Genomic DNA, 27,625 nt, shown 5'->3' with positions numbered 1-27,625 from the left:
AATTATGATGTGTTTCAAATTAGATTTTAAAAAAGTATCCATTTTATGTGTGTATTGAATGTTGATTGAGCCTTGATCACACACCATATCAACATATTTAAAGCTCTTCACTGTCCCAACGCTCTGCTTCATCATCTCCTTTCGTCTTGGAGACTCAACCTCTTCCTCTTCTCTCTCTCTCTATCCGCTGGTGTTATTCTTCAGCTGTAGCTGCAAGGTAACTTACTTCAAAAATTTATCTACCAACCAGTTACTTGTTTTTGTGCACTTATCACTTATCATTTGTGTCTACTTTGGATCACTTATCACTTATTCTTTCTCCATTTTATTTGTGTATTGAATTCATTAACATATGTTGTTAATGAATTCATGCCTCATGACTGGTTTTGCTGCAAAAAATCAAAATATTCTCGAAAGAATACTAATAGATAAGGGGGCTTTTAATCTTCTTCTCCTTCTTTTGGGTCCATTAAAATCCGCTTGAATGCAAGGATTAGTAACTTATGAGTTCATAAATGCTTCTTGGTGTGGTGGAAAATCACGGTCGGACACCGTGGTTTGGTTTTCGGGTTTCCACCGCAAATCCAAACACACTACTAATTACAGTTGGACCCACCTAAACTTTTACACATATGTATTCTAATTCTGGCACGTAAGATATGAGGAGATGTGACTCTTTCTATATATGTATGAAGCATTTTCCAATTGAGTTATATTAGAAAGAATCATTGATCATCAAAATCATTTGCAAGTCGTTTAGAGAGTGCGATGCTGTTTCATTTGAAAGGCGTGTACGCAACCCTTTGCCTGGTTTTAAAGACTGAAGCACCCTCCTGGGGAATATTCCCCCATATTCATTTTCATACATGATCATCAATTTTTGTGCTCTTTGTTAAGTCTTGCTTGCTTCCCACTTCAGAAATTTCTGTTCTCCAAGTTTGGTTCACATAGCTATAGTATAAGATTTTTCCACTCTGTTTCCTTCCAATTGAAGGACAGCTACAGAGAAATTGTGAAATTTAAGAAAGAGCCAAAGATGCCCTTGCGCAGAATCTGAACTGCTTCTGTCTCAAGGTCTTTCGGCCCTTACAATTTGCAAAAGTATAAACTACTGTGAGAGTTAAAATTCAAGGTCCTATTGATACTACAGTGTTATAGTCCATGCTGGATATTACTTTCAAAACTCATATTTATCTCTTGATCAATTAGGTCTCAAGGAAGCTTATAAAAAGAGAGCACATCTGTTTTATTCAGTTCCGATGGCAGGGTTAAATTTTGAAGCCACACATACTGACAACCGTGATATTCTGAAGATATTTGCAGCTGAAGGTGTTGAGTTCCTTTTATCTTGTGAAGGGAAGGTAGCTTAGTTTCTGCAGAACCGTCTCTGTTATTTGTTTGTGTGTGTGTGTGTTGTTAAGTTAATAGATCCAACTTAAGATCAACCCTCTTAGAGCATGTTTGGGAATTAGTTGCAAAATTATGTTTGAGGCAAAAGTAACTTTGCCAACGGATCAGGACCCTTGTTTTTGCATTCATTTTGCTTTTATCAGTTGGATTTGCATTGGAATGTGTGCCACAACATTTTTAACCGCAAACTAAATATGCACTAAGTAGTTTAACTTCTAAACCACCTTCAGAAAGTTCTCTCTTTTTTTTCTTTTGCTTCCAAGTAAATAAAAGAGTAAAATCCAACATTGAAAAACAAATCCCATCATTTGCATAGCTTGTGATCTTGGTTACTGTAGCTAATGCTTGCCATCTTTGAATCATGAGATTAGGTACCCGTGTCAGAATGCAATGGGAAAATTATCTGCCTATTTTTCACTGCAAACTGGTGCAGACCTTGCAGAGCTTTCGTTCCCCGTCTTGTTGAACTTTATGAAACACTGAGAAAGAGGCGAATAAATCTAGAGATTATCTTCATCTCCTTTGACCGTGATGAGGATGGATTTAAAGAACACTTCAAGAATATGCCATGGCTAGCTGTTCCATTTGATTTAAATTTGCACAGAAGACTGATTGACAGATACCAAGTTGATCGAATCCCATCATTCGTTCCATCTTGTTCAGATGGCATAACCATTGAAGAAGACTTGATTGGATGCATTGAGGATTATGGTGCTGATGCATTTCCTTTCACAAGGAAGAGGCATGAGGAATTGAAAGGCATAGATATAAGGAAGCGCGAGGAAGCAGACTTGGAAGAATTATTGGGACACGAAGGAGGCAAATTTCTCATCTCTGGAGATGATAGAAAGGTAGCCTAATGCCTTGCTTGGAGTTATGGTTCACTATGTAGTAGTTACAAACATGACATTGACATGTCTTATTGTTGCAGGTGCCACTATCTGAACTAGCTGGTAAAACCATAGGCCTGTATTTTGGTGCCTATTGGTCTCCTCCTTGCTGCGCTTTCACTGTCCAACTTACAGATGCATACAACAATCTCAAGGCGGCAAAAGGCGACTGCTTTGAGATTGTTTTAATCTCAACAGATAGGGACCTTGAGGAATTCAATGTCAACAAAAGTACTATGCCATGGCTTGCTGTCCCATATGAGGACAGGACAAGGCATGACCTTCGAAGAATCTTCGATGTAAAGGGCATTCCTGCATTGGTTCTCATTGGACCAGATGGCAAAGTAATTAGTGTGAATGGAAAGTTAATGGTCTCCTCATATGGTGCAGAAGCTTTCCCATTCACCGAATCGCGGATAAGAGACCTTGAAGCAGCTCTGAGAAAGGAAGGAGAGGCTTTGCCTCCGCAGGTTGAGGATGTGAAGCATGAACATGTACTGAAATTGGATATGGCCAAAGCATATGTATGTGATTCCTGTAAAAAGCAAGGCAAATTCTGGACATTCTCTTGTGATGTCTGTGACTATGACCTTCATCCAAGTTGTCTAGAAAAGGTCAACAAGGACTAAAGTTGATAGAGAACAGAAACACGCAAGTTTGCTACCAATTATATCAACTAGCTATTTTTGTGGCGATGGAAATAAAGTTGTAATACATAAGAAACTTAAACACTATATATCTTTCTATCCTATCAGTATGTTGTTATACTTGCCGTTTGAAATTAAGAGTGATTTAAATCAGGTGAATGTGGTAAGGGAAAGATCTGAATAGAATTACTCAGTTTAAGAAAGTTTAGGCACACACTATTTAAAGTATCTATGGTTTTTAATTGGGGAGGATGTCTGTATGATAATTTTGATACGACTTTATACATACCCAAGGGTAAATTTAATGGTGGAAAAAACAAATGAACGGAGTTTCTGTAAGGTAATGACTTACTCTTTTCATACATTTCTTACATTTTTTCGTGCAAGTGATTATATAACACTGCGTTTCATTAGTATTTAAATGCAATTTTGCTTGTTTCATATGGCATCCGCAACTTGTTTATCAAGTTTTGCTATTTCACCTGTTCACCATTTGACAAGTATACAAAATGTCTAAGTAATACAGTTCGCAAGTTCGATTGTCAATTTTTACAATTACTTTGTTTTGTACTTGCGTTGAATAATTCCCAATTTATAAGAGGAAAAAATGAGATGAGGTAAATGATGAGCTAAAAGAATGAGTAACTAAAATAATATATATTAATAAGAGACAAAAGATATAATAGGAAATTCAATAAAATGAGAATATTAGGACCTAATATGCCTTATTTGACTAAAATGCATTATTTTATATTTTTCTCTACTAATTAGGTGAATTTTCCCTACCCATATCTATTAAAATATTTGTCCCAATGTCTCATGATGACAAACTTATTTTACCTATCTATCTCCGAAATATCTTTGCAAAGACTCAATAGATAAAATGCATAAAGTTCTAATTTTAGATGCTTGCTTTGATGCATGGACATAATGCAATCATTCTATGTCTAACAATGATTTTATTAAGACACCACTTCCTTTTAGTTCTATTAGGAATTATCCTTTGTCAAGCGACTAATCCCTAAAATTGATACATGTAAGACTTCCATTGTATTTCTATTAAGAATTACCCTCTATTGAGCATCTAACCCCTAAAGATGATATAATGATGAATGATACATGAAAGTAAAATAAGATAGCATAATAGGAAAGAAAACACATACATTGATAGATATGAAGCATACAATACATCTATTGACTTTTTAGATCTGTCAGACCCTAACTAAGGGTTTAGCCTTTCATAGTCATAGGGGCCTTATACTTGAAAAGGGATATAAAAACTGATGAAGGAGAAGGGATGAAAAAAGGGAGTAGAAAATAATGGAAGAGAAGAAAGAATTTTCTAAGTGAGAGTTCTCAGGCTTTAGGCGTGTATTAGAGTACTCTGAGGTATGTCTTTTCTCCTTGACTTTTTATAGTTGCTGGAGTGGACTTGGATCTGCGTACTTGCGCTAAGCCTGCGCTGCTCGCTTAGCGCGGGTGCTTGTTTTTGCATTTAGCGCGATTCTTCTCGCTTAGCGCCAATGCGTGTTTTCGCGCTTAGCGCGCCTCTTCTCGCTTAGCGCGGGACCTGTATACGTGTTGAGCATGTGCTGCGCACTGAGCGTGTCTTGCAGTGAGCGTTTTTCATTTTTTTTGCTATTTTCTTCATTTTTTTTTGCTTTTAATCCCTCATTTCATATCTGCAAGCCATGAATGAGAAGAACATCATTTTTTAACTATTAAACATAAATAACTGTTAAATAAATATTTTTAAGGATATTTTCATTATATTTTTATCATAAAAGATAACTCATATTTAGCATTTATCATCACCTCATCTTGTAACACTTCTATTTTGTTTTGTAGTAAAATGTACTACTAATAGCTTTTTGCATTATACGACGGTAAAAAAGAATACACACATTGTTCAAACAATTAGGACGCTTGAAAAAGAATTTTTAGAGCAGAAATAGAGTAAACCAAAATAAGAGTAAGAACACAGGAATAATAACACAAAAAAAATACAGAAATAGAGTAAACCCAAATTAAATAACTTTTTAGATGCCTAACTTTTAGTAAGTAGTAATTGAATTAAAGCATGAATTCGAACGTGGCATCAAATAAATAAATCAACTTTCTCCAAAGTGTTTTGTGTAAAATACTTGTGATATTTTTAGGGCAGACTTTGTGATATCCTCTACCCCTCACATATTTGTACTAATAATAAAAGAAATAAAAAATCAGAATTAATTAAAAAAATTTAAAACAAATTTAAATACAAGCCTTTCAAAAGGGTAAAACGCTCACATTCATTTTTCTAACATCATAATAAAACTTGTCCAAATAAATAATAAATTATCTCGGCTCAAAACAAGATCGTCCAAAACTTCATGCAATTAATATAGAAACCTATACCCCAATGTCACATCCTATCAAAGCATTGTGTTCCCGTGTCCTCTAGCATGAAATTCTTCATAGTCATTCACCTAACCATCTGCTCCCACGAATACAAAGTTTGAGATCATCACAAAATCCAAACACAAATAACACACGGGGAGTGAGTTGTCACATTCCTAACTAATAGAGAGAAACAAGACAACATATAGGTATAAATATCATATAAACAAAATACAACTTACTTAAGCATAGCTCACGTTATTTCACCACTTTGTCGCGCAACATCACATCACAACAGCACACATCTCATTCATTTTCAAAACATTCACGTACTCAATGATCAAAATACAGTATCACTAAATCAATCAATATCAATCAATACACAAGTGTTATGCAAGAGATACACCAAGACTCAATCCTATATGCAATGTGGTACCATGTCAGTGAAAAACTTCGTTGGACGCCTAGGAGTACATGATAAGACAAATCACACACTAGCAAGTTAGGTCACTCTCACTAGGTAAAATCATAGGGAGACCAGTCAGGGTCACGCTGTTTTACGAGAATGCTCCAATCATGTGGGATCGACACAAACTTAAAGGAGCACTCAAATCGGGTGTATTTACCCCCAAGGCCTACACTCTGAAGAGTCCGTCAGGGCCTCTCCCTCCTGATTCAGTTCCAACCCAGAAAACATTTTATCACACAAACTCTATCTATGAACTGTACAAAACACACAACTCCTCAATTATTCTCAAAATAGTTTTATCTCGTTGCGCTTGTGATTAAACTCGTCGGGTCCCCATAGTGGTGTCCATCATAATATTCATCGCGTATTAACTCGTCGCCCTTAAAGGGTCTTATAGTCGTGTGATTGTATAATTCATAGCTCATAACTCAATGCACACAACATCTCAATGCACACATATATATTACAAGTCAATACGTACTCAACTTATCATACACACTCGGTCTCAATCACAATGGTATAATCCCAATTTAACATGTTATCATACCTCATGAATCATATGCATTTTACCTATGAACTATGCAATACACACGACTCCTCAATTATTTTCAAAATAATTTTATCTCGCCGCACTTGTGATTAAACTCGTCAGGTCCCCACAGTGGATCCCATCACAATACTCATCGTGCAAAAACTCGTCACCCTTAAAGGGTCTTATAATTGTGTGATTGCACAGTTCATAGCTCACAACTCAATACACACATCTCAATACACATGTATTTGACCATTTATCACAGGTTCAATTTGTCACTTACTCACAATTTCATAATTTCAATATAAAAATTTATACAAAAGGTTTATCACAACATGGGGAGTAAAACCCCTTAAATAATTTCACACAATTATATCAAAATCATAGGTATAAAAAAAACAAAAACACCAAGAGCACTCAATTTATCAACCAATTCACATCATGACATCAATATTGTATTTATAATCATAAAGGAAAAATTATAATTCAATAAACATCCCAAAATGAACCACAATCTAACTCTCTAAGGATCCTTACACATGTTCATTCTAACTCTAGTGTGTATTCCGACAGTGATAGCGGAATTTCTAGCAATTTCATGTGATTCCTCAAACATTTCCTCTGGTTGCTCTGATGGGGTTTCCAAGCATTTGAGAGAAGGAGAAGCGATTGAAGCCTTCATTCCACTGTTTGCGTGCAATGCATATTTCTACCTTTCCACAAATTAATTTGAAAATCCAATAGTGAAGATGTGAGTAAATGAATCTCAAACCTGGTGTCAAAATTTCACAATGATCCAACAGTTAACGAGTATGTGATTGTAGTTTTACTAGGATAGATTTTGGGTCTCTGTGAGAAAGGAGAAGCTAAGATGCGAAGGACATTTCTCTCACCCCCGATATTATTTCGAAATTTCCAACAGTGAGAATGTTCGAAATTGAGTTGCGAACCTAGTGCTGAAGTATCACGACGAGGAGGTCATCATTTTACTAAGATAGGTCTGAATGTATGTGGGAAAAAAAGAGGATTTTAGGAAGGGAGAAGAGTAAATGAAATTGAGAGGAAGAGGAGGCGTATCGTCAGTATGAAAATTAACCTACCATGTCTCTATTTATAACTAGGATACTCACAATCTATCATTTACTCTATTTATTTAATTTTATTATTTTATAAAAAGAAACTCTATTTTATTCCCTATCAAATAAAACTTCGTACCCCATTGCCCAGAGGCTCTTCGCTATGCGAAGGTATGGGGGAGGGATGTTGTACGCAACCTTACCCTTGCATATGCAAAGAGGCTGTTTCCGGATTCGAACCCATGACCAACAAGTCACCAAGGCACAACTTTTTTACCCTATCAAATGAATAAATAAAATATTTTTTTTATTTTCTCTCAAACCATTATTTTAATTAATAAAGTTATTTATCCTTATTTATTTAATTATAAAACCTCACCATTTTCTAAAAACTTTATTTCTTTTTTAACTAAAAAAAACTTTTTAAATTTATTTACGAAAAATGGGATGTTACATACTTCTCTCCAAAAAAAAAGTAGGTAAAAAGATATGCTAAGCATAAATTATCTACTAATGAAATACAAAAGCTGATGATATTGGAAAAAAAAATCGTAAATAAGGTTTAGGTTCGACTTCCATAGAAAATATAGATGATATTTGTAACACCCGTAAAATAAATTAAAAAAGATTTTATTTAAAAATAAATAAAGTTTTAGAAAAATAATGAAGTTTTTATAATTAAATAAATAAGGAGAAATAATTTTATTAATTAAAATAATAGTTTTAAGGTAAATAAAATAAATATATGTCCTTAAAAAATGTTTTATTTATTCATTTGATATAAAGTAAAATATAATTTCTTTTTATGAAATGATAAAATGTAGAAAAATAGAGTAAACAATAGATTTTGAGTACCCTAAAAAGAGACATGTTAGGTCAATTTTACGTTTCTACGCTTCCTCTTCTTCTCAATTTCATTTACCCTCTTTTTTATATCAAAATCCTCTCTTTTTCCGTATACACCCAAATACGTCTTAGTAAAATGATGATCTTGAACTCATTAACCGTTGGATCAACTTGAAATTTGAATACCGAGTTTGCAACTTAATTTCGCACATACTCACCGTTGGGATTTTCTAAATAATGTATGTTGTGAGGGTAATGTCCCTTGCACGTAGCTCTTTGTTTTTTTCCGCATATACCCAAACCTATCCCAGTAAAACTACGATCTCAAACTTGTTAACCGTTGGATCATTGTAAAATTTGGACACCAGGTTTGAAATGCATCTCCTCACATCTGTGGGGGGAGAAATTCTCATTGCACGCAGTTTGTGAACTAGAGGCTTCAATCTCTTCTCCTCTTCTCTAACGCTTGGAAAACCTAACAAAGCAAACATAGGAAAAACTTGAGGAATCTTAGGAAACTGCTAGAGACGTTGCTATCACTGTCGGACTACACACGTGAGCTTGCTTAGAGGTAAGAGATGAGTTTATCGCAATTGAGGTTAGAATGAACATGTATAGGAATACTTAGGGGATCAAATTGAGGTTTATTTTGGTATGTTTATTGTATTGTAATTCTTCATGTATGGTTATAATTACAAGATTGTAATATTGAGATCATGAAATTGTGATTAAAATTGTGTGTAAGTGATAAATTGAATATGTGATGAATTATGAGATAACATGTTGTTTTGAGATCATTGTTAGCTAATTGACAAGTGCACCAAATTGTCTCAAGTAGTAAAGTACTTGAAAGTCCGAATGTTGAATCCACAGGGACATTAAGACACAGTGCTTTGATAGGATGTGATATTGTGGCATGAGTATTTTTATAATGTCACATGCCCATTTGTTTATCCGTATTTTTATAATGTGTGTTGCTTCTGTTTGGATCATGTGATGATCTCGAACTTTGTGTTCGTGGAAGCAGATGGTTAGGTGGATGACTTTAAAGAACCTTATGTTAGAGGACATTAACACACAGTGCTTTGATAGGATGTGATATTAGGGCATGAGTTTCTATATTAATTGCATCATGTTTTGGACGACCTTGTTTTGAGCCGAGATAATTTTATTATTTATTTGAACAAGTTCAATTATGATGTTAGAAATGTGAATGTGAGTCTTTTATCCTTTTGAAATATTTTATTTAAATGTGTTTTAAAAGTTTTAATTAATTCCTCATTCGTATTTTTTTTATTATTAGTATATATATGTGTGGGGTAGAGAGTGTCACAAAATTGTCTATAATGACAGAAAAAAAAAACTTTCAAAAGATTTTATCCAATTGAAATTTAAAAAATGATTGGGGTAAACTTAAGAATTCAATTATTGAGATTGAATAAGAAATTTGGATGTCAGAAGTTATATTTTTTTTAGATTAATTAAATTTTTAGTCCCTTAATTTTTTTAGATTCTAATTTTAGTTCCCAATTTTTTTTTTATAACTTTTGATTCTTTGTTAATTTTTTGTCGGCAGTTTTAATCATTTTAATTTTTTTTGTCTATTTTTATTTCCTTATTTATTTTTATTGCTCAAAATTAATTTTTATTTTATCAATTTTTAGTCTCTTGTTTATTTTATATTTAGGACTACTTTTGAGTAATAAAAATAAATGACAGGTTAAAAATGGATAAAAAGTTTTAGAGAAACTAAAAATAATGCTGAAAAATTAATGAAAGACTAAAAGTTATCATAATATTTTCAGGAATAAAAAAATTATAATATGAAAAAGTTTGATGGACTAAAAATTAAATTAATCCTTTTTTTATAACCATTTAATTTAATTCTTCTTTTTTTTATATTAGCAACAATAGAGGTATAATGCCATCGACACGTGGGATTACAGATTATTCATACAATTTATTTATAATAAAAGTTATTAACAAATGGGTGCAGGAATGAGCTTCGGTTTGTGGCTGACTACATAGCATTTAGTTAGTAGATTTCATTTTCAAGAAGGACGAAGTCAAAGATAGCCCGCAAATTTTGGTTATTCTCTCATGGGAGTAAACAACATTATAGAATAGAATAATCTGTGTGGTTGTCACATTCGGGAAAAATAAGCTCAAAATAGTTAAGATAAATCCAAAATTGGCTGCTACTTACATACAGGAGATGGTTGGTTATTTAATTTTTTTTTTCTTGTTTGAGGTTTTGAACATCAAAAGAAACAGGAACAACAAGCTAACAAAGTAAACAAATTAAACAGGTCTCAAGTCTTATGTTGAGGGAGGGACAGAGAAGATTCAAAGGGCAAAAAAAAAACGTCTTTGATTCATCAAAGCTACTTGAGGGTGCCACTTAACCAACAACAGATAGGGAAACATAAAACGGCAAAAAAAAAAAAAAAAGGAACTTTTGATGGTTTCTTTCAAAGGAAGAGAAGATAAGACTTTTTGGCCTTCAGGGTCCCTTTAGTTTGGTTTTTGTTCATAAGATTGCATTGGAACAAAAAGGCAAAGAGAGTAATGTGGCTGTCAAAGCATCACTCAGAGAAGAAGGATGGTGTGAATGGATTAGTAGCAGTGGCAATTGATAAAGAAAAAGGGGGCCAAAATGCACTAAAATGGGCAGTTGACAATCTCCTCACAAGAAGTTCAACTGTAATTCTCATCCATGTCAAGCTTCTCGCGCCAACTCTATCTCCGTCACCTTCTCTTTTCACCCCAAGTAAGTACCATACCTTATGCATAAAGTCATACACTATGCCATATGAAATTGGCATTAATGAGAGCATCAAATAGCATGCCTCCTCACAACATTTGTGCATGCTTTTTCCCCCCTCTATACCTTTTTAAATAATATTTTGTGAACACTAAATGCTAGTTTACACCACGAGAGAAAGAAACAGAAGAGAGAGGAGTGATAATGTGACAAGAAACTAGAGATAGAGATGGAGAAAAATGAGAGACGGTGTCCATGTATCATTGTTGTATTGTTTAGGCAATCTTGACAAGAAAAAGGGAAAAAAGAAGAAGTAAAAGATGTACAAAGGAAGAACAGATATTTAGTAGCAATGGGCTTAATGGCTACTTGATTGATTTCTCATTTCATTGATTGCGTTGGCAGGGATAAGTGCTCTCCTTGGCGATGATACTTCACTGGTATCTAAAGAACCAGAAGGCAATAACAAAAACGTTTTCCTCCCATATCGTGTCTTCTGTACACGGAAAGATGTGAGTTGTTGTTCCTTCCAAGATGCATGTTTGTGAAAGTGAAAACAAATATTTTTGGCAATGGTCTTCATCTTAGAATTCTTATCATCTCTTTGGTTATGTTTCTTGGTGGGGTATGGTGGATGGACCATAGATACAATGCAAGGACGTTCTACTAGAAGATTCAGATATATCCAAAGCACTAATTGAATATGCTTCACAGGCGGGAATTGAGCATCTGGTTCTTGGCTCTTCAACAAAAACTAGCTTGCTCAAGTATGCAACTCTCTTTTCTAAGTCGCATTGTCAACTTGCAAATTTTACATCTAGCTTCTACTCCACTACCTTCCATTCTGATAACACAAGCAATAGTTAATATATGGGTTTAAGGACGCATACCTTAATTTAAGGCATGCATAATTAGGATTATGGTCATTATAAACATAAAGCCTTAAAGTGCTAATTAGTTTGTCATGTTCCACATGATATGTACAACCGCTCAAGAGTTATCCTGTCATAACTTATGGTCACTTGCCATTATGAATATGTGTGTTATTAAACATAAATAGAAGCCTGAATCTCTGGCTTGGATGTGTCAGTATGTATTCCATTTCTTACAGAATATGTTTTTCTCATCAGAAGATTCAAGGTATCAGATATTCCAGGAGCAGTTTCAAAAGGGGCACCAGATTTCTGTACAGTCTATGTTATTGCTAAAGGAAAGATTCAAACAGTGCGATCTGCTTCTCGACCTGCGCCGGCCATTGTCCCTAACCTGCTCAGTCAAGCAAGTGTCAGGACAGACCATTCAGACCCAAATGTGCCATTGACTCAAAGCATAAAAGGTTAGGTTCGTCCCTTAAAGAACCACACATCTATATGTATATTCATATTATCAATATGCTGCTTACTAAGAAATGTGATTTTTATTAGAACAAGAAAGACATTCCTTTGATGCTGCAGCACCGCGTAGATCACTGGATGAATCAGAACCATTCAGGTCAGTGACATTACATACTACTTAGCAAATGTCTTATGAGCACCAACTAGTTCTTTGCATGGCTAAATTTGTTTTAACATTTGAAAACTAAATGCTACTGGAAACAGGTCACCATTCACTTGGAAAGGTTACAATGGAAGACAATATGGGGACACTCCCAAGCCAGATAAGGACATATCCTTTGTAAGTACCGGAAGAAAAAGCATAGAAAACTTGTTCCCTTCGTTGAACTCAGATTCAGGATTTTCCAACCATCGACTATCATTGGGCTCAGACATAGATGGAAGCTTCAGCTTAGAGTCAATGCATGATGGAAGGAAGTCTACGGAAACTGGCACTCCTCCTGAATTCCCATCCCTCTCATTTGAGAGTGACCAGCATTCATCTTCTACATCACAAGCCGTGGTAAGGAAAGTTGACAGTACCTATGGATCTGTTTGGTTGGAGAAAATATATTTTGTTTTCACAAGTAAATAAAAAATCTCATCTTGTTTTCACTTTGTTTTATAGTGAAGACAAGATTTTTGTTTTTATTGTACAAATATTTGAAAATGGAAACAAAGTAAAAATAAGGTTACATATTTGTAATTTGTTACTATTTATAAAAACAGCTAATGTTTATACTCATACCAAGCATATCCTTCATTTGTACTTTTTGCACTGCCTGTGCATGTGTTAGTAGTTCGAATTCCATAATTTAGTCACATTTTGTCAAAAAAAAAATGAAGATTTTCTAGAATTTTATTTTTTAAATTCTTGAAGTTGATGCAATCTTAGGATGACATGGAGGCTGAAATGAGGAGATTGAAGTTGGAACTGAAGCAAACCATGGAACTGTATAACACAGCCTGTAAAGAAGCAGTCACAGCACAACAGAAGGTATGAACTAATATATATCTGGTTTGTGATTAGAGTTTAATTTTCATGCACGGGTAGTATAAAGATTTTTACAATGTTAACAATTACAAATCACTTCATATATGACTTTTAAAATAATTATTGTTGAAGTCAACACTCTTACATACATGGCAATTTATAAATGGATAACCATATAAAAAATCTTTACATTGTGAGTACATTTTAATTGAATTCTTATGTTTATCTCTAGAAAAGTTCAATAATATGTGAGACATGGTATGCATGCATGACAGGCAGTGGAACTTCAGAAGTGGAAACTAGAAGAAGAGAGGAGATTGGAAGAGGCAAGGCTTGCTGAGGAAACAGCATTGGCGATTGCCGAAAAGGAGAGAGCAAAGTCTAAAGCAGCCATTGAGGCTGCTGAAGCACAAAAGAGGATTGCAGAACTGGAAGCACAGAAGAGACTCAATGCAGAAATGAAAGCACTTAGAGAATCAGAAGAGAAAAAAAAATTGCTTGATGCTTTGGTAAATGTAGATGTGAGGTATAGAAGGTACACAATCGAGGAGATTGAAGCTGCAACAGATTTTTTTGCAGAATCCCTGAAAATTGGAGAAGGGGGATATGGTCCAGTTTTTAAGTGCCTTTTGGATCACACACCTGTTGCAGTCAAGGTTCTACGCCCTGATGCACAACAAGGAAGATCACAGTTTCAACGAGAGGTAAGCAGAGAAACAAAACACTACATTTAAACAACACAGATTCAACTCAATGATTGGAAATTTTGGTTTCATAAGAGGTTTTGTGACGCATCACTTTGTTTTTCGTTTTTAAAGATTTGTATCAAAAATATATTTAATGAGTTTAATTGAAATGCACTATGGTGTAAAATAAAATACACTAACAATCAATCAAAAATCATCCTCTACCTGACTCTACTTGACTTTTAAGACAATTCTTATAAAAGTAAATAAAACTTGTCATCCATAACCATGTGTAATTAGATAACATTGTAACTTTTTCACTTTTAATATATTCTAATTAAATTTTATATTTTATAATTAAAATTAAATATATTTTTAGTCTTTCAAATTTAGATAATTATTTTTTTCCTTTAAAAACAAAATTATTTTATTAATCCCTCAAATTTTTGAAAAATTACTTATAATCCCTCTTTGTTCATTATGTTTATGGTTTCACAATTTGTAATTATTTTTAACCATCAAAATAAATATTTTTAATTTAATTTTTTTAAAAAAAAAATTTTGCGATTTTAAATGGTCAAAATATTTGACTCATAGATTAGTGGTCATTCTTTTTACATATTATAGCAGTTTTAAAGAAGAAAAATAAAAACATGAATATTAAGTTATGATGATTTTTTATATATTCTAACAAATTTAAATTGTTACAACTTATTTTTAAAGAAATTAAATTAAAAAAATTTCTGATGTAATTTTTTTTATAAATTGTGACATTATTAGCACAAAGAAATAAATGAAATAAAAGTAAATTTTTGAAAATTTGAGAGATTATTAGAAAATAAAAAAAAATAGGACTAAAAATATATTTAAATCTTATCATTATCAATCAAAAAAATGAAAACACAAAATGAATTCTTAGACCAAACATTCAAGTGATGATCAAGTCATACTAGCCAGAAAGGGCTAAAACATTTGTATGCCATGTTTGGTTGAATTGGTTGAATGTAATGCACATTACAGGTTGAGGTGTTGAGCTGCATACGGCATCCAAACATGGTTCTCCTCCTAGGTGCGTGTCCAGAATACGGGTGTCTAGTGTATGAGTACATGGCAAATGGAAGCTTGGATGATTGCCTCTTTCGAAAAGGCAGCACTCCCCCACTTCCTTGGCAGCTAAGGTTCAAAATAGCAGCTGAAATAGGCACAGGCTTGCTGTTCCTGCACCAGACAAAACCAGAACCTCTGGTGCACAGAGACTTGAAACCAGCCAACATCTTGCTAGACAGAAACTATGTGGCCAAAATCAGTGACGTAGGTTTGGCCAGGCTAGTTCCACCGTCTGTGGCGGACAGTGTCACGCAATATCACATGACATCCACAGCAGGAACCTTCTGCTACATAGATCCTGAGTATCAGCAGACAGGTATGTTAGGGGTGAAGTCAGACATATACTCCCTTGGGATCATTTTTTTGCAAATTTTGACAGCAAAATCACCAATGGGTTTGACCCATCATGTTGAAAGGGCCATAGAGAATGGAATTTTTACTGAGATGTTGGATCCATCAGTGCTTGATTGGCCAGTGGAGGATGCCTTGAAGCTTGCTAAGATGGGACTGCAGTGTGCCGAATTAAGGCGCAGAGACAGACCTGATCTTGGCAAGGTTATCCTACCAGAACTCAACAGGCTAAGAGACCTTGCTGAAGATAATAATCTAATTTCAGTTATGGGTAACTCTATGGATGCCCACCTTGAGAAACAACTTTCTGTGCATTTGGTAAGTTTCTATCTTGTTTTTGTTACTGTTACAAAGTTACTTCTTGTGATAAGCTTGCTATATGTATATTGTGCATGACTTTTTTTCAGGATGGAGGTGTCCATCATTTACTCGGTCGGGGGAAATTAGAGCAAACAATTCAGTCGGTTTTTTACTAGTCAAGACAGCATCCAATTGAACCAAAAAAGAAAGTATGTTCAATGGATTAAGTGTAAATTACTTAGGTGGATTGATGTTATACCATGCTTGCATCAAAAGCGTAGCCTTTTTTGAGCTAGAGTTTCACTATGCAAAAAACTAGGGTCGATGCCTATTAGACTAATAGGTTATCCTAATCTTGGACCTGATTTCTCTGTTATCCCCCTGTTGTTCCTTGAAAATCACACAATTTTAAATTGAAGTATAAAATTAAATATTAATACAAATTAAGTGGACAATATCGGGATAACTCAAAAAAGGACAACAGAGAAGTCAATTTGTCCAGTCTTTAACAAAAAAATAATTCATGCATAGATGTAACTAAAATGTTATAGTAAAATTATTTTACTTGTGTTGTTCAATGTTGATCAAACAACTTAGGATAAAAAGTTATCCTGAGATTTAAATATGTCTTATTTTGTTGTTCTTTATAATGTCCTAGGTATTTTTTTTTTATTTGGCACAAAGTCGTCAATTCAATATAACTATTTTTTTATTGTGATTCCGTGCAAGAAATTTTGCTAACATACCAACAACAAATGATCAGTTAATATATGTTGTTTATTAGTATTATTTACAAATTGTTCGCCGGTGATGTGCATATATAGCGTAAATATAAGCGGCAGAAGGGGAAAAAAAAGTCAAGCAGATCGAATCTATGTTCAACTCACTTCCATGTTTCCGCACATCAAGTAAAAACAACATATTGCACTTTTCAGCCAATTATAAAACAATCCGAGTTTGGTTTTTTTATTCAATCATTTTTAACTTATGCAGTAGAAACCTTGGGCGTGTCCTAGATTCCATTCCAGGCGGCAGACAGAGTGTATAGTTAGTTCAATCTCGTACATCTTCCTCTAAGACTTCTTCATTATTTAAATGTTAAGGCAATTTCACGATTCAAACATTAAAAAATTAACAGCACCTTTTACATTATATTCAATTATTTATATCTTTTCTATATACACGAATTTAAAAAACACCTTAAAAAATTAAACGGACATTTTTTATATCTTTTTTGATGTTTAAATAAAGTACATTTTCCTCCGCAAAGGTATTAATGTATAAAACCAATTCCACTTCTGCCAGGACACTTGTATAAAACAATGCAAGCAAACAAATTTAATTTTTTTAAAAGAAAGAAATTGCTTCTTAAAAAAAAGCATTAAAGAAAACTGATTTTTTTTAAGAAAAAAAATTGTTTAGACAAATACATCAAAAAACTGTATTTTATTAGGAAAAGAGATTTTTTTAATAAAAAAAAAAACATAAACAAACAGGCTTATGTAGCAATGATCTTAATCAGTCTCTTTGTAATACAATCAAAATTTTCAATTTACAAGGAGAAGCTAAAATTTTTATCACATGGAAATTAATCAAGACTGGTGGTAGTCTGAAATTACGTAATAATGTCTCAAACGGTAAGAAAGCAGGATGCCGTAATGTAATAAAATTTCTATTTAAAAAAAAAAAAACTGGCAATTCACCCAGAAAACATAATTAGCAAAACATTCTTATATATAAGATTCAATTACTTAATTTACTAAGATTAAAAAAATAATTAATTTAATTGATGATAATAAATTTATACGCTTTTCCAAATATACCATTGTCCATAATTATTTATGAAGTATATCTTTATATAAAAGAACAAACAAATTTAAAAAATTTAATCTTATAAATAAAAACGGAGATAGCATACATCCACCTAAAATCTTTGTTACAGATTTATTATAAATTATTCAATTCTAAACAATAATTATCTCGAACAATTTTGACACATTATATAAAGCCAAAGTGAAATAGGTCATGCAAGAAGAATAAATCAAGTGACATACAAGTTTAAGCTTAAAGCCAAACGGTTGAAGGGCGCCAATGACATTGATTCAAGTGCAATCGAAAACAAAAAGTTAAAGACGAGCCAGAATTAACACGACGTTTATTTTTCCAAAAGACAATCTTTGTTACTGATATCAAAAGGTAGTAACGCACTAGCGCATCGGTATTTGATCCATGAACCAGATATTCTGCCTTTCACGGCACGAACAGAAAACAAAAAGGCATAAGATTATTAACACGAACTTGAGTCATACTTATATATAAATATAATACACAATAACATTGATGAAAACTACCCAAACATAAAATTCGCTGCTCTTTCTAGCAAAACATAGATTCCTCTTTTTCGAGCCATCAAATCCTCATTAGATCAAACAATACAAAATACAACACGACGTAAAAATTAAATAAATATCAAGCCACGATAATACCTCAATAAAAAAAGCCCAGTATGAAAAGGACATGCTGTGGGGAAGCAAAGAGAAATGTGATGCACATCAAAGCCCCCAGAAGATAACAATGCAACTGTGAATCTGCGCTGGCCAGTGTGTCAACGATAGTACATAAGCTGCTGTCTCGATGAATTACCGGTATATCCATCATACATGGCTTGAGATGCCCCAGAGTTTACGCCCATCGAAGCTGGAGCTAGGCCATGTTGTCCAGTCATTTGCAGAAGAGTTTGACCTGAAAGACCAGATACAGCAGCCTGACTCAAGGCCAGTTGGCGCTGATAAGCCAACAACTCCGCAGGAGAATACCCTTGGTTCATCCCTGCAGTGGGAAGTATTTGATATGGTTGAGCAGGAGGAGGTAGTGGGTTTGAAGCCGTTCCAGGTGGAGTTGGTTTACTACCCCATGAACACTGCACAAATCAAGTCAAATAACTTTTATTCATTGGCATCTCATGAGTAAATACCTCTAGCCTTAAAAAATAAGCAGTAGTAGAAAGAACATGCATTTAATTGTGTTATGATGCTTCCAGCTAGAGGTGCATCACATCCATGGAATTACATTTGAACTTCAAATTTCTAAAGCGACAATATAAAAATGGGTCCATCAATCCATAACAGGCATGGAGGAAGGCTGTAAAAATATGGCCTTGCCATCTTAATCAGCACCCCCAGGTGGGGACAAGGTAAGTGTAAGTATACATGCAAACATGAGTCTCTACATGCGAGTAACGTGATCAGCCATTGGCAAGAAGAAAAAAAAGAGAGATCACCATCCCTACTAGGCAATAGGCATTATTATATGGGGCAACCATCAGCCTCAACAAAGAATAGCAATTAATTAGTTGACCAGATAAGCAACAAGTGAAAGAATTCTCACCTTCATATTCTTCCCACGAACAAGTCTTCCATTAGCCATCTGAATGGCCAGTGCAGCTTCGTCATGAGTGTTGTATCTGACAAATCCAAAACCTTTATCCCTCTGAACTCGAACCTCCTCAATCACCCCAGCCCCCAGTGCATGGAACTGACAATGAAGTTCAGCTTGTGTTACCTGTGACCTCAAACCACAAATAGAGAGAAGACAAGTTACTTTATCAAGAAGCTTGTGAAGTAAACAGTTCATAATTTGTGAGAAATTGCAAGACTGAGATTCAGATCAGACCAATATAATGCCATATGGTCACAGATTTGACACACGTTCATCAATAAGTAGATAATAGGAAGGAGCCTTAAAATGCTAAGGAAGCCACACACATCAAACACACTGCAAAATGCAGTCCACTACATCTGCAGTTCCCCACAAATCAGTGGGATGTGTTTTTTTTCTTCATCAAGGTCAGGTAGAAAACAAGACTTAAGTGTAAAAGAGATTGAAGAAATTGTAAATAAACAATGATAAGTTGATAACTGCGCATCAGAAGAGAAGACACATTCTTTTGGCTACAGAATCCCAATATCAAATGAAGGGAAAGGGAAGAAGGGTAGGGTAAGCGAGAAACTGACACTCAGGTGCCTCCTAAGAAATCTGAGTCACTATTGGCAGGCAGATTCAAAAACACTTTTGAACAGTTAAAAGAAATATTATATCACGTGACACATGGGTCAACACAAGAACAAAATTTGCAAAAATTTTGAATACACTAATTTAAGTTCAATTCAATTATAATGCTTGACAGGCCAAGGCATGACTGTCCCAAACCACATGTAACTAGGTATTCATGCAGTTGGAAAGATTGAAACAGAAAGCCATCTTACACATGTTATGCAATTTTTCTGGCACTTTAGTTTCATTATTGTTAAGTTGAAAGTAATGTAACATAACCAGAAATACAAGGGTGATTTAGATGTTGAAAAATATGCACATCTCAATAATCCATCCAAAATTATGTTTAAAGCCAATTCTAATAAACCAAATCAATCCCCTAATACTTAAATATTTGTTTTCCATATTTGTGAATAAAGAAATGAAATTATAGTTTTGTTCTTACTATGTAAAAATAAAAACCACAATATTTCATTCTTCAATTCACACAACTTACATCATGAGGAAGGTTGCCAACATAAACTGTGGTGTATGAAGGATTGTTATCAGGAGCATCCTCATTGTTATTATCTTGACCTCCATCTGTAAAACACAAAAAAAATTATCTGTCAATGTCAGCAATCCTAAAATTCTCAGCCTGTTTACAGAAGTGCATAGGAAACAGAGGAGCAAAGGAAGTCATACAGCTTAATGAGATCCCAAATCCGAAATTACAGTCACTGTAATCATTTAATTACTCTATAAACATAAATACAGAAAAACTATCCCAAAGAAGTAGAGAATAACACACATTGTTAACTAATATTAGAGTATGTAAACACAACATTTATCCCATTCAAACTAAAAAAGCTATGCTATTTGTGTCTACCTTAGCTCTTCTGTTGTACCCATCCCCTCTAAACATGTTATGATAGATGCATAGAAGTACATAATACAACAACCCCAGTATGTTACCAATGTATGCATCAGATCTAACAAATCAAGCAATTAGAAATCTAGTGTCATTTTCTAGAAGGTAAGACTAGTGTCTAGCAAATGTGAACCACCAAAATACGCATGCTATCCTAATTAATAGGTGTGGTTGGTTACTCCATTATACATTTTGAATCAGTATGATATCATTCAACATAATGAATGCCAAATATCAGCCAATAAAATATCCCAGATCTGGAGAAGAAAACAAATTTAAACTAGAACCTTCATCTATATTTTCATGGTTTAACAAATGTAGGCTCAGGCTCTTAGCTATCTAGAAAGGTACATGGTACCTGAAGATCCATTTGTAAGCACAACAGCATTTTGACTGTCATTAATCTTCTCTTCATTGGAACTGCCACCAGCACCCTTAGTTGCCCAGTTGCATCGTATTTGCCTATTTCCCAGCCACTTACCTATATGATGCAGGAAATGCCACAAGTTGGTATGAACAAAAAACATGACACAGAAGCAGGGTACAAATGGCACAAAATTACATAACATGGCTTACCTGTCATATCATTTATTGCACTTTGGGCATCCTGCATATCAATTGCATTAAGGCATATCATTTCATTAATTCAGAACATAATTAACATAGCTACACCAATGACCAACCTAGCATCTAACAAAAAAGCAGTAACAACAATTTGTATAGCATTTGAAATGAAGATTTTTATTGTGGGAATCATTGAGTATTCTGATCTTGTTTAATTTGGAAAAGAAACAATTCTATGGTTCTTTATAACACTAAATGAATATTTAGTTTAGCTTATTTTGGGGGGAAATTGCTTTCTTTTTTTGTGGCTTACTAAGAAAGCTTTTGATCCCCCCCCCCCCCCCCCCTTTCAGGATGGTTCATTGGTCCATCTCTTCAGTATGTTCCATTGCACAGAATAAGCAATACCTGATGATCACGGAAAGAAACAAAACCATATCCTTTTGACCGACCAGTTTTGTGATCCCACATAACCCTTGCATCACTGCAAATAATAAGAGAGAAGATGAAAAGTAAATTCCTGAAATCAAAACATCTTTCAAGGCTGAGTAACTTGTTGAAAAGTTCCCCCCACATCAACTATCTTCAACTTGTCACCGCTAACAAGGACTACAACAGTCACCATAAAAAAAGATATATCTTGTGCTAGTGACCAAAAATATCGCAACGAAGAAAAAAACAAAAAGCAATGAGGAACTCACGAACAACTAGGATAGACTGAGAAGCAAGCAAATAAAGTTGCATCAGTAACCTCTGGACTCAAATCACCGACAAATATATTGAAGTGCCCTGATGATTTTAAACTAAAATTAAAAAATAATACAATTGAAAATAAAAATAAAAAAAAAGAGAAAAAGAATGCCCCCAAGAAGCAAAATAATTGAAACCAACAATAAATGGACTGCTTAAAATTAACCTGACGTGTCCTCCCTACTGCTATTGGCATATGCCCAATTCACCTTAAGTGCTTGACCATACCTGCAAACAGAAATAAAAAGAAGAAGAAAAAATCAATGCAAAGTAGCTACATGTTAAGTTAAACTCTCAGAAGCTTGTCATGACTCACAATTTGCCTAATTAAAACATCTGTAGAGCCATTACAATATTACAATAATAAGTACAATGCCAAGTAAATGATAAGTTATAAGTCTATCAGTAAAAAAGAATATAGAAGTTAAAAATGATAATTATTCTTCTATCTCCAGAAAAGCCAGATGGAGAATGCCTTTCCAGTTCACATCCTACATGCAGATTTACTGAAGAACTTGAATGTTGTATTAAACAAAATGCTTACAGTTGTCGTCCATGCAATGTCATTATTGCAAGGGCTGCAGATGCTCGATCGTGGTAGTCCACAAAACCATAAGAGGACTGTAACAGTAATTTCACAGTAAGAAAAGGGCAAAAAAATAAGCAGAAATCAAGTTTATAGTAGAGAGCACAGATAGTAGGCATAATAAGGACTGGGAAAAGAATATAGTATGCAGATGCTAAACTAACGTAGCATTTGGCCAATTTTTTTTAGCTTAAAAGTTACTTTAGAATTAAAGTTAAAAATACGAGCTTTAAATTTGAAGTTGAAGTTAAATTGTTTGGTAATTCTATAATTTTTTAAGCTTAAATTACTCTTAAGTTCAAATTTCCTCGGTAGTATGTTATTGGATCTTGGGATTTGAAATAAAGAAGGAAAAGTAGAAATAGAAGCCAAAAGCTCCTAAAACTAGTGTTTTTAAAAAGGTTTTTTTTTTGTGTTTTCTCTTATTAAATAAGATACTTTTGAAAAGCTCCTTTTAAAAAAAAAACTGTTTGGCCTAGCTTCTCCTTACAAAGAGAAGAGTAGCCCAAAATAAGTTGGACCAAAAACTACAAAAAGCCACTATCAGGGAAATTTCACTGTGCACCCCACAAAAGAACTGACTAGCATCTATTGACAAAAGGCACGCAGGCAGGATGTATAGCAATCTATGTTAGCTGATGCATTTACTCTCTCACACAAAAGCTCTCATCTTTCACCATAAACAATTACAAGTTAGAGAAGCCATTTACTCTTCCAAGGTTGGTAAAAAATTATGATAGGCAAGAGGACAAAATCACAAAATTTAAGGCGTCACCAAGATTGTATTACCACCCCATTCCACACAGCAAGAGGATTCTAAAGAAGGGAGACGATGAAAACTCTAATTCTCTGTTAGTAAAGGGCATATCATTCAAACAAATTTTGTACTGATATGCACTTTCTCAGAATATGATGCATATCGATTCAGAACTCCTTGAAAACCTATCACCTTTGTAGATTGATTAAAGATTCCTAGGAGAGTTCCCTGAGAAATTCAGAGTAAAGTAACTCTAAAATCTAAATTCTTATGCGAACCAGATTTTTTAAAAAATAAAAACAAAAACTTACTCATCACTAAGGAAAAATAACAGAATTGTTTTAGTTTTAAGACAAGGCCTGTTAAAATAGGTCATTTATGAGCAGCGTAGTAATAATAGTAACAACAATAATGATCATCAACAAAGAACATAGAGTTGACTACTGAACCAAACCTTTTCTTTTCTTATGAGCTTGCAGCCAGCAAGAGGACCAGCACTCTGAAAAACTTCTGCAAGAAGTTTATCGGTGACATTTACATGAATATTTCCTACATAACTGAAAGAACAAGCTTCAGATCAATAAGGTATCAAAGAGGAAAACTGTACTACTTATATTACAGTGATTATTTAATACCACATTGAACTTCAGTAGCATCAAACTTATCTCTCAGAAATTCAGATTAGTTAAAAACACCATTGTGCAAAAGAAATTTGCATCAAAAGTTGTCAGAAATTAGGTTAAAATGGAAAGCTTTCATACTTGGGCACAAACATGAAACTAGGGACAAACAACAGCATCTAAAATCCGAAAGAAATCCAACACTCACACACTACGGCATGCAGACGTATCAAAACCAGGAGGCACATTTCCACTTGGAACAGGCTCCATCTGCAAAATTTTCAAAACAACAAAGAATAAAAAAAATGGAGAAAAGGAAAGAAGGTCCAAGCAACTATAGAAAGAAACCTTAAATAGAATCAAAGAGAGAAAAGAATTTATAATATTTAGAAACAGTATAAGACTGAGCTATTTCTCATAATCAACCAATTGCATAAAAAAAAATAGGGCATATTTCATAGTCGTCAAAAACAATTTTCTAACAGTTCATCCATTGAATGAGACAACTATCTATGCTTTATGGGTCCACAGGTTAAAAATTCTTGACATATCTTAGTAGACTTTGACCGGGTAAAGACATTTTGGCAATCATTAGGTTCCTTCTATTGGCATATCAATGACCTAAAAGTTTGGGACCAAAAATAATTGCAAATCACAAACACAAATAATACACTAGTCAGTAATAGAAGCAACAATTACATCAAATTGACAATTCACGAGACCTTAAATGACAACAATAAACCGCAGCAGCATCAATTTCCTTGATGAAAAAAGAAAACTATATGGATATGCACCAACAAAGTTGATGCAAACAAAACGATAATGAGTAATTATTACTGTAAAAGAGAGTAAGGAAACAGTAACACTAGGGAAATCAATTGTATTATACAAGGCTGTGAATTGTGGAAATGGCCTCAAATAAGTTTTGCTGAGAAATCGGAAACAAATAAAAACGACACGGATACCCTAATTACGTGAATTGTATGTTTTTTTTTTTTCATTTCATTCGCAAGCCCTATTTTCTTCTTATAACGAAATGGAACAACGCAACGCAAATGCAATTCGTCACCGATGCACAAATTCGATAGGGAAATGCAGCGTCGAAAGCGTTTATTGAAAAAAAAAAATGAAAAACAAAAAGATGAATTTGAGGTTGATTAACCTGAGACATAGCAGCGGCGAGCATGCCAGGGTGGTACATCTGCTGCTGTTGAAGCAAAGCTTGCTGCATGAGGGCCTGTTGTTGCTGCAACTTTAGCCTCTGTTGCATATTCCTCTCTTAATCCCGCGATTCAGAGAGATTCCTGATAACACAAAAAAAAAAAAAGAGGCAATTATCGCGACTATGTCGTAATTGAAACAAATCGAGCGAGAAAATAATAATAATTGTAATTATAATAATAATGATGGTGAAATCGGCGATTGAAATCTGGAACGCATGCGAAATAGATTGAAAAAGGGAATGGATTTGATTTTTTATTTTTATTTTTTTCTGACCGTGATTCGGAGACAGAAGAAGACAAGACAAGGCGGTGAATGACGAATGTTGTGCGTTGTGTTTGGTTTTGGATTTTGCAGTCTCGAACGATTCTCAATCAATCCTCCGACCTTATTCTGCCAATCTCATGTCCATCCACTTCCAGTGTGTTTTATTTAACCCGGGTCGCGTGACCAAATCGGGTAAACCCGTTTACTTTTACCGGTTCTTTATCACACCTAGTGGTATATCATGAAACAAAGTTATAACTATTTATTTATTTTTTACATTGATTTGAACAGAAAAAAAAAATAATCAAGATAGGAAAAGGTCTAATTTATCCTCAACACTGAACAAATTTACTATATGATTAATAATTTCTATTATTTATTTTACTCTAATCCACTTTAGAGAAGTCAATTTATGTATGTTATATTTGTTTGAGTTTAAATATTTTTTATTTATGTAAATTTATGTTTTTTTAATTTTAATCCCTACCGGTGAAAATTTATCAGAACTAAAAATAAAAAAATTAAAAGGACTAAATATAAATAAAAAAACTTACAGAAACAAAAATTTAAAAATCATATATTTTCTGTTCATGCCTAACAAATCAATATATTAAGTATTTGCTTGACTTTTCAAAGTAAGTGTGTATTTGTATCCTCATATATCAAGATAAAAGTTCATTTAACTCTTTTGAAAAATATATGTATGTATGAAAATTCATAGTTACAAATGTTGGTATTTTTTTAAGGTTATGTTTGGATTGATGGGTAGATGGTGGATTGGAGAGGAATAAAATAAATGAAAAAATCGATCTAATGTTTTTTTTTTAAAAAAAAGTGAGGATAGATTATGTTATAAGTCCTTTTCGTAACATCCTAAAACTATCCAATAATTATTTAGATAAATATTATTTAAATATATGATTATATAAGCTTTTAGTAACAAAATGATAGATTATTACTTTTAATGAGAAGTTACTATAATTATTTGATTTAAAGATAATAATCATATAAATAAGAGAAAATTTGTTTAATATTCACAAAAGCTTTGGATAAAGCACAAAAAAAATGTACCTCATGTTTATAATATTATTAATAATAAGTAAAGATAATAAAGATAAAAAAAATTGGTTAAATAAATCTCAAATAATCTAAGTTCAAATTATGTACGATACTTATATAATGATAGATAATTTCTTTTTCTTAAAATCACACATGATCTCTCTTGACATTATCGGATTGCTCAAAACGGAGAAGAATAGAGAAAATAAATAATTTTTGTTGATGCAATTGATAAAGGAGAAGAAAGATAATAAATAGTACAAATTACTTGCTTCAAGAGGTGAGTAAAATATTTTTTTATAAACTTCCATGGTATGATTATTGAAAGATACATTTATTTTGTGTTATAAAGTACTTGGTATTAGTAATGCCTAAATATAATGGTTAAATGGTAAAATTATCTTGTTAATATATAATATATGGGTCTAATATTTGCTTTCCACGTCGTAACTATGTCGCTACTTCTCACTCATAGAATTAACATCTGAGATAAGAATTAGTGTTAATTTACTAGTTTTATATAGGTATAAAGGGATAAGAAAAGGTGCATGCAATGCTTGGTTGAAATTAACAAAAGGCTTTACAAATGTATATGCATATATGTGTGGAACTTATTTTGAAATTCATGAATCAAACAATGTGTTTAGTTTTGTGTCTAATTATGTATATACCAATTAAAATATATCTTGATGTATATATAGATATATGTGTGCGTTTTGTTTAATAGTTAATTATTAATTGATTTTTATAATGTTATAAGTTGTGGTATGATCTTATTGTTAGTTGTAATTCAGAATATTAGATGTAAGTTTGGTAGTTTGTTTAGTTAGTTGAGTGTGATAAGGTAGTGATTGAGGCTGAACTTGAGCTGTATAAATAGTCTCTATGTAATTCAATTTTATAATGCAATTCATCTCATTTTCAGTATATGCCTTTTCCTGATTTTCTCTCTTTCTCCCCAATAGATTTGGTATCAAGAGCACTAAGTCTTTGGACTAGGTGGGATAAGAGAGG

At 33.4% G+C, this 27,625-nt stretch overlaps 3 protein-coding genes across 6 annotated transcripts; 2 read left to right on the top strand and 1 right to left on the bottom strand.

The window, feature by feature from the left end:
* Window positions 1-39: 39 nt before the first annotated feature.
* On the top strand, window positions 40-3,286 carry LOC114409056 (probable nucleoredoxin 3). 4 transcript variants are annotated; one of them, XM_028372343.1, is made up of 4 exons: window positions 40-217; window positions 1,210-1,361; window positions 1,782-2,261; window positions 2,342-3,286. In XM_028372343.1, the coding sequence occupies exons 2-4, from the start codon at window positions 1,260-1,262 to the stop codon at window positions 2,927-2,929; spliced, it is 1,170 nt and encodes a 389-aa protein (XP_028228144.1). In that variant the 5' UTR covers window positions 40-217; window positions 1,210-1,259; the 3' UTR covers window positions 2,930-3,286. The 4 variants fall into 4 exon arrangements, with proteins under 4 accessions (XP_028228144.1, XP_028228145.1, XP_028228148.1 ...); XM_028372344.1 differs by lacking the exon at window positions 40-217 and adding an exon at window positions 731-1,101; XM_028372347.1 differs by lacking the exon at window positions 40-217 and adding an exon at window positions 731-1,113.
* Window positions 3,287-10,519: 7,233 nt separating this feature from the next.
* Window positions 10,520-16,445, top strand: LOC114409055 (U-box domain-containing protein 52-like). The gene is made up of 10 exons (XM_028372342.1): window positions 10,520-11,019; window positions 11,419-11,525; window positions 11,659-11,780; window positions 12,144-12,349; window positions 12,438-12,504; window positions 12,612-12,909; window positions 13,282-13,383; window positions 13,656-14,084; window positions 15,087-15,842; window positions 15,932-16,445. The coding sequence occupies exons 1-10, from the start codon at window positions 10,818-10,820 to the stop codon at window positions 15,998-16,000; spliced, it is 2,358 nt and encodes a 785-aa protein (XP_028228143.1). The 5' UTR covers window positions 10,520-10,817; the 3' UTR covers window positions 16,001-16,445.
* A 1,643-nt stretch (window positions 16,446-18,088) lies between these two features.
* LOC114409054 (oligouridylate-binding protein 1-like) lies at window positions 18,089-25,704 on the bottom strand. The gene is made up of 13 exons (XM_028372341.1): window positions 25,562-25,704; window positions 25,227-25,368; window positions 24,273-24,334; window positions 23,899-24,001; window positions 22,646-22,722; window positions 22,268-22,329; window positions 22,053-22,140; window positions 21,760-21,835; window positions 21,364-21,394; window positions 21,146-21,268; window positions 20,374-20,459; window positions 19,212-19,385; window positions 18,089-18,744 (listed from the first exon to the last, which is right to left on the bottom strand). The coding sequence occupies exons 2-13, from the start codon at window positions 25,332-25,334 to the stop codon at window positions 18,430-18,432; spliced, it is 1,305 nt and encodes a 434-aa protein (XP_028228142.1). The 5' UTR covers window positions 25,335-25,368; window positions 25,562-25,704; the 3' UTR covers window positions 18,089-18,429.
* Between the last annotated feature and the right edge of the window lie 1,921 nt (window positions 25,705-27,625).

This window comes from Glycine soja, chromosome 4 (assembly GCF_004193775.1).
Source record: "Glycine soja cultivar W05 chromosome 4, ASM419377v2, whole genome shotgun sequence".
In the NCBI taxonomy this organism is placed as follows: Eukaryota; Viridiplantae; Streptophyta; class Magnoliopsida; order Fabales; family Fabaceae; genus Glycine; species Glycine soja.
This window is presented reverse-complemented; position numbering and strand designations above follow the sequence as displayed.

What these genes read in the sequence shown, in the direction of transcription:
- LOC114409056 (XM_028372343.1), top strand. Translation starts at nt 1,260, where the DNA reads ATGGCAGGGTTAAATTTTGAAGCCACACATACTGACAACCGTGATATT. An exon ending in TTTTATCTTGTGAAGGGAAG is followed by an intron (nt 1,362 to 1,781) that starts GTAGCTTAGTTT and finishes TCATGAGATTAG; the next exon opens with GTACCCGTGTCAGAATGCAA. An exon ending in TCTCTGGAGATGATAGAAAG is followed by an intron (nt 2,262 to 2,341) that starts GTAGCCTAATGC and finishes TTATTGTTGCAG; the next exon opens with GTGCCACTATCTGAACTAGC.
- LOC114409055 (XM_028372342.1), top strand. Translation starts at nt 10,818, where the DNA reads ATGTGGCTGTCAAAGCATCACTCAGAGAAGAAGGATGGTGTGAATGGA. An exon ending in ACAAAAACTAGCTTGCTCAA is followed by an intron (nt 11,781 to 12,143) that starts GTATGCAACTCT and finishes TTTTCTCATCAG; the next exon opens with AAGATTCAAGGTATCAGATA. An exon ending in GATGAATCAGAACCATTCAG is followed by an intron (nt 12,505 to 12,611) that starts GTCAGTGACATT and finishes TACTGGAAACAG; the next exon opens with GTCACCATTCACTTGGAAAG.
- LOC114409054 (XM_028372341.1), bottom strand. Translation starts at nt 25,334, where the DNA reads ATGCAACAGAGGCTAAAGTTGCAGCAACAACAGGCCCTCATGCAGCAA. An exon ending in ACATTGCATGGACGACAACT is followed by an intron (nt 22,330 to 22,645) that starts GTAAGCATTTTG and finishes TTCTGTTTGCAG; the next exon opens with GTATGGTCAAGCACTTAAGG. An exon ending in TTGGCAACCTTCCTCATGAT is followed by an intron (nt 19,386 to 20,373) that starts GTAAGTTGTGTG and finishes TTGAGGTCACAG; the next exon opens with GTAACACAAGCTGAACTTCA.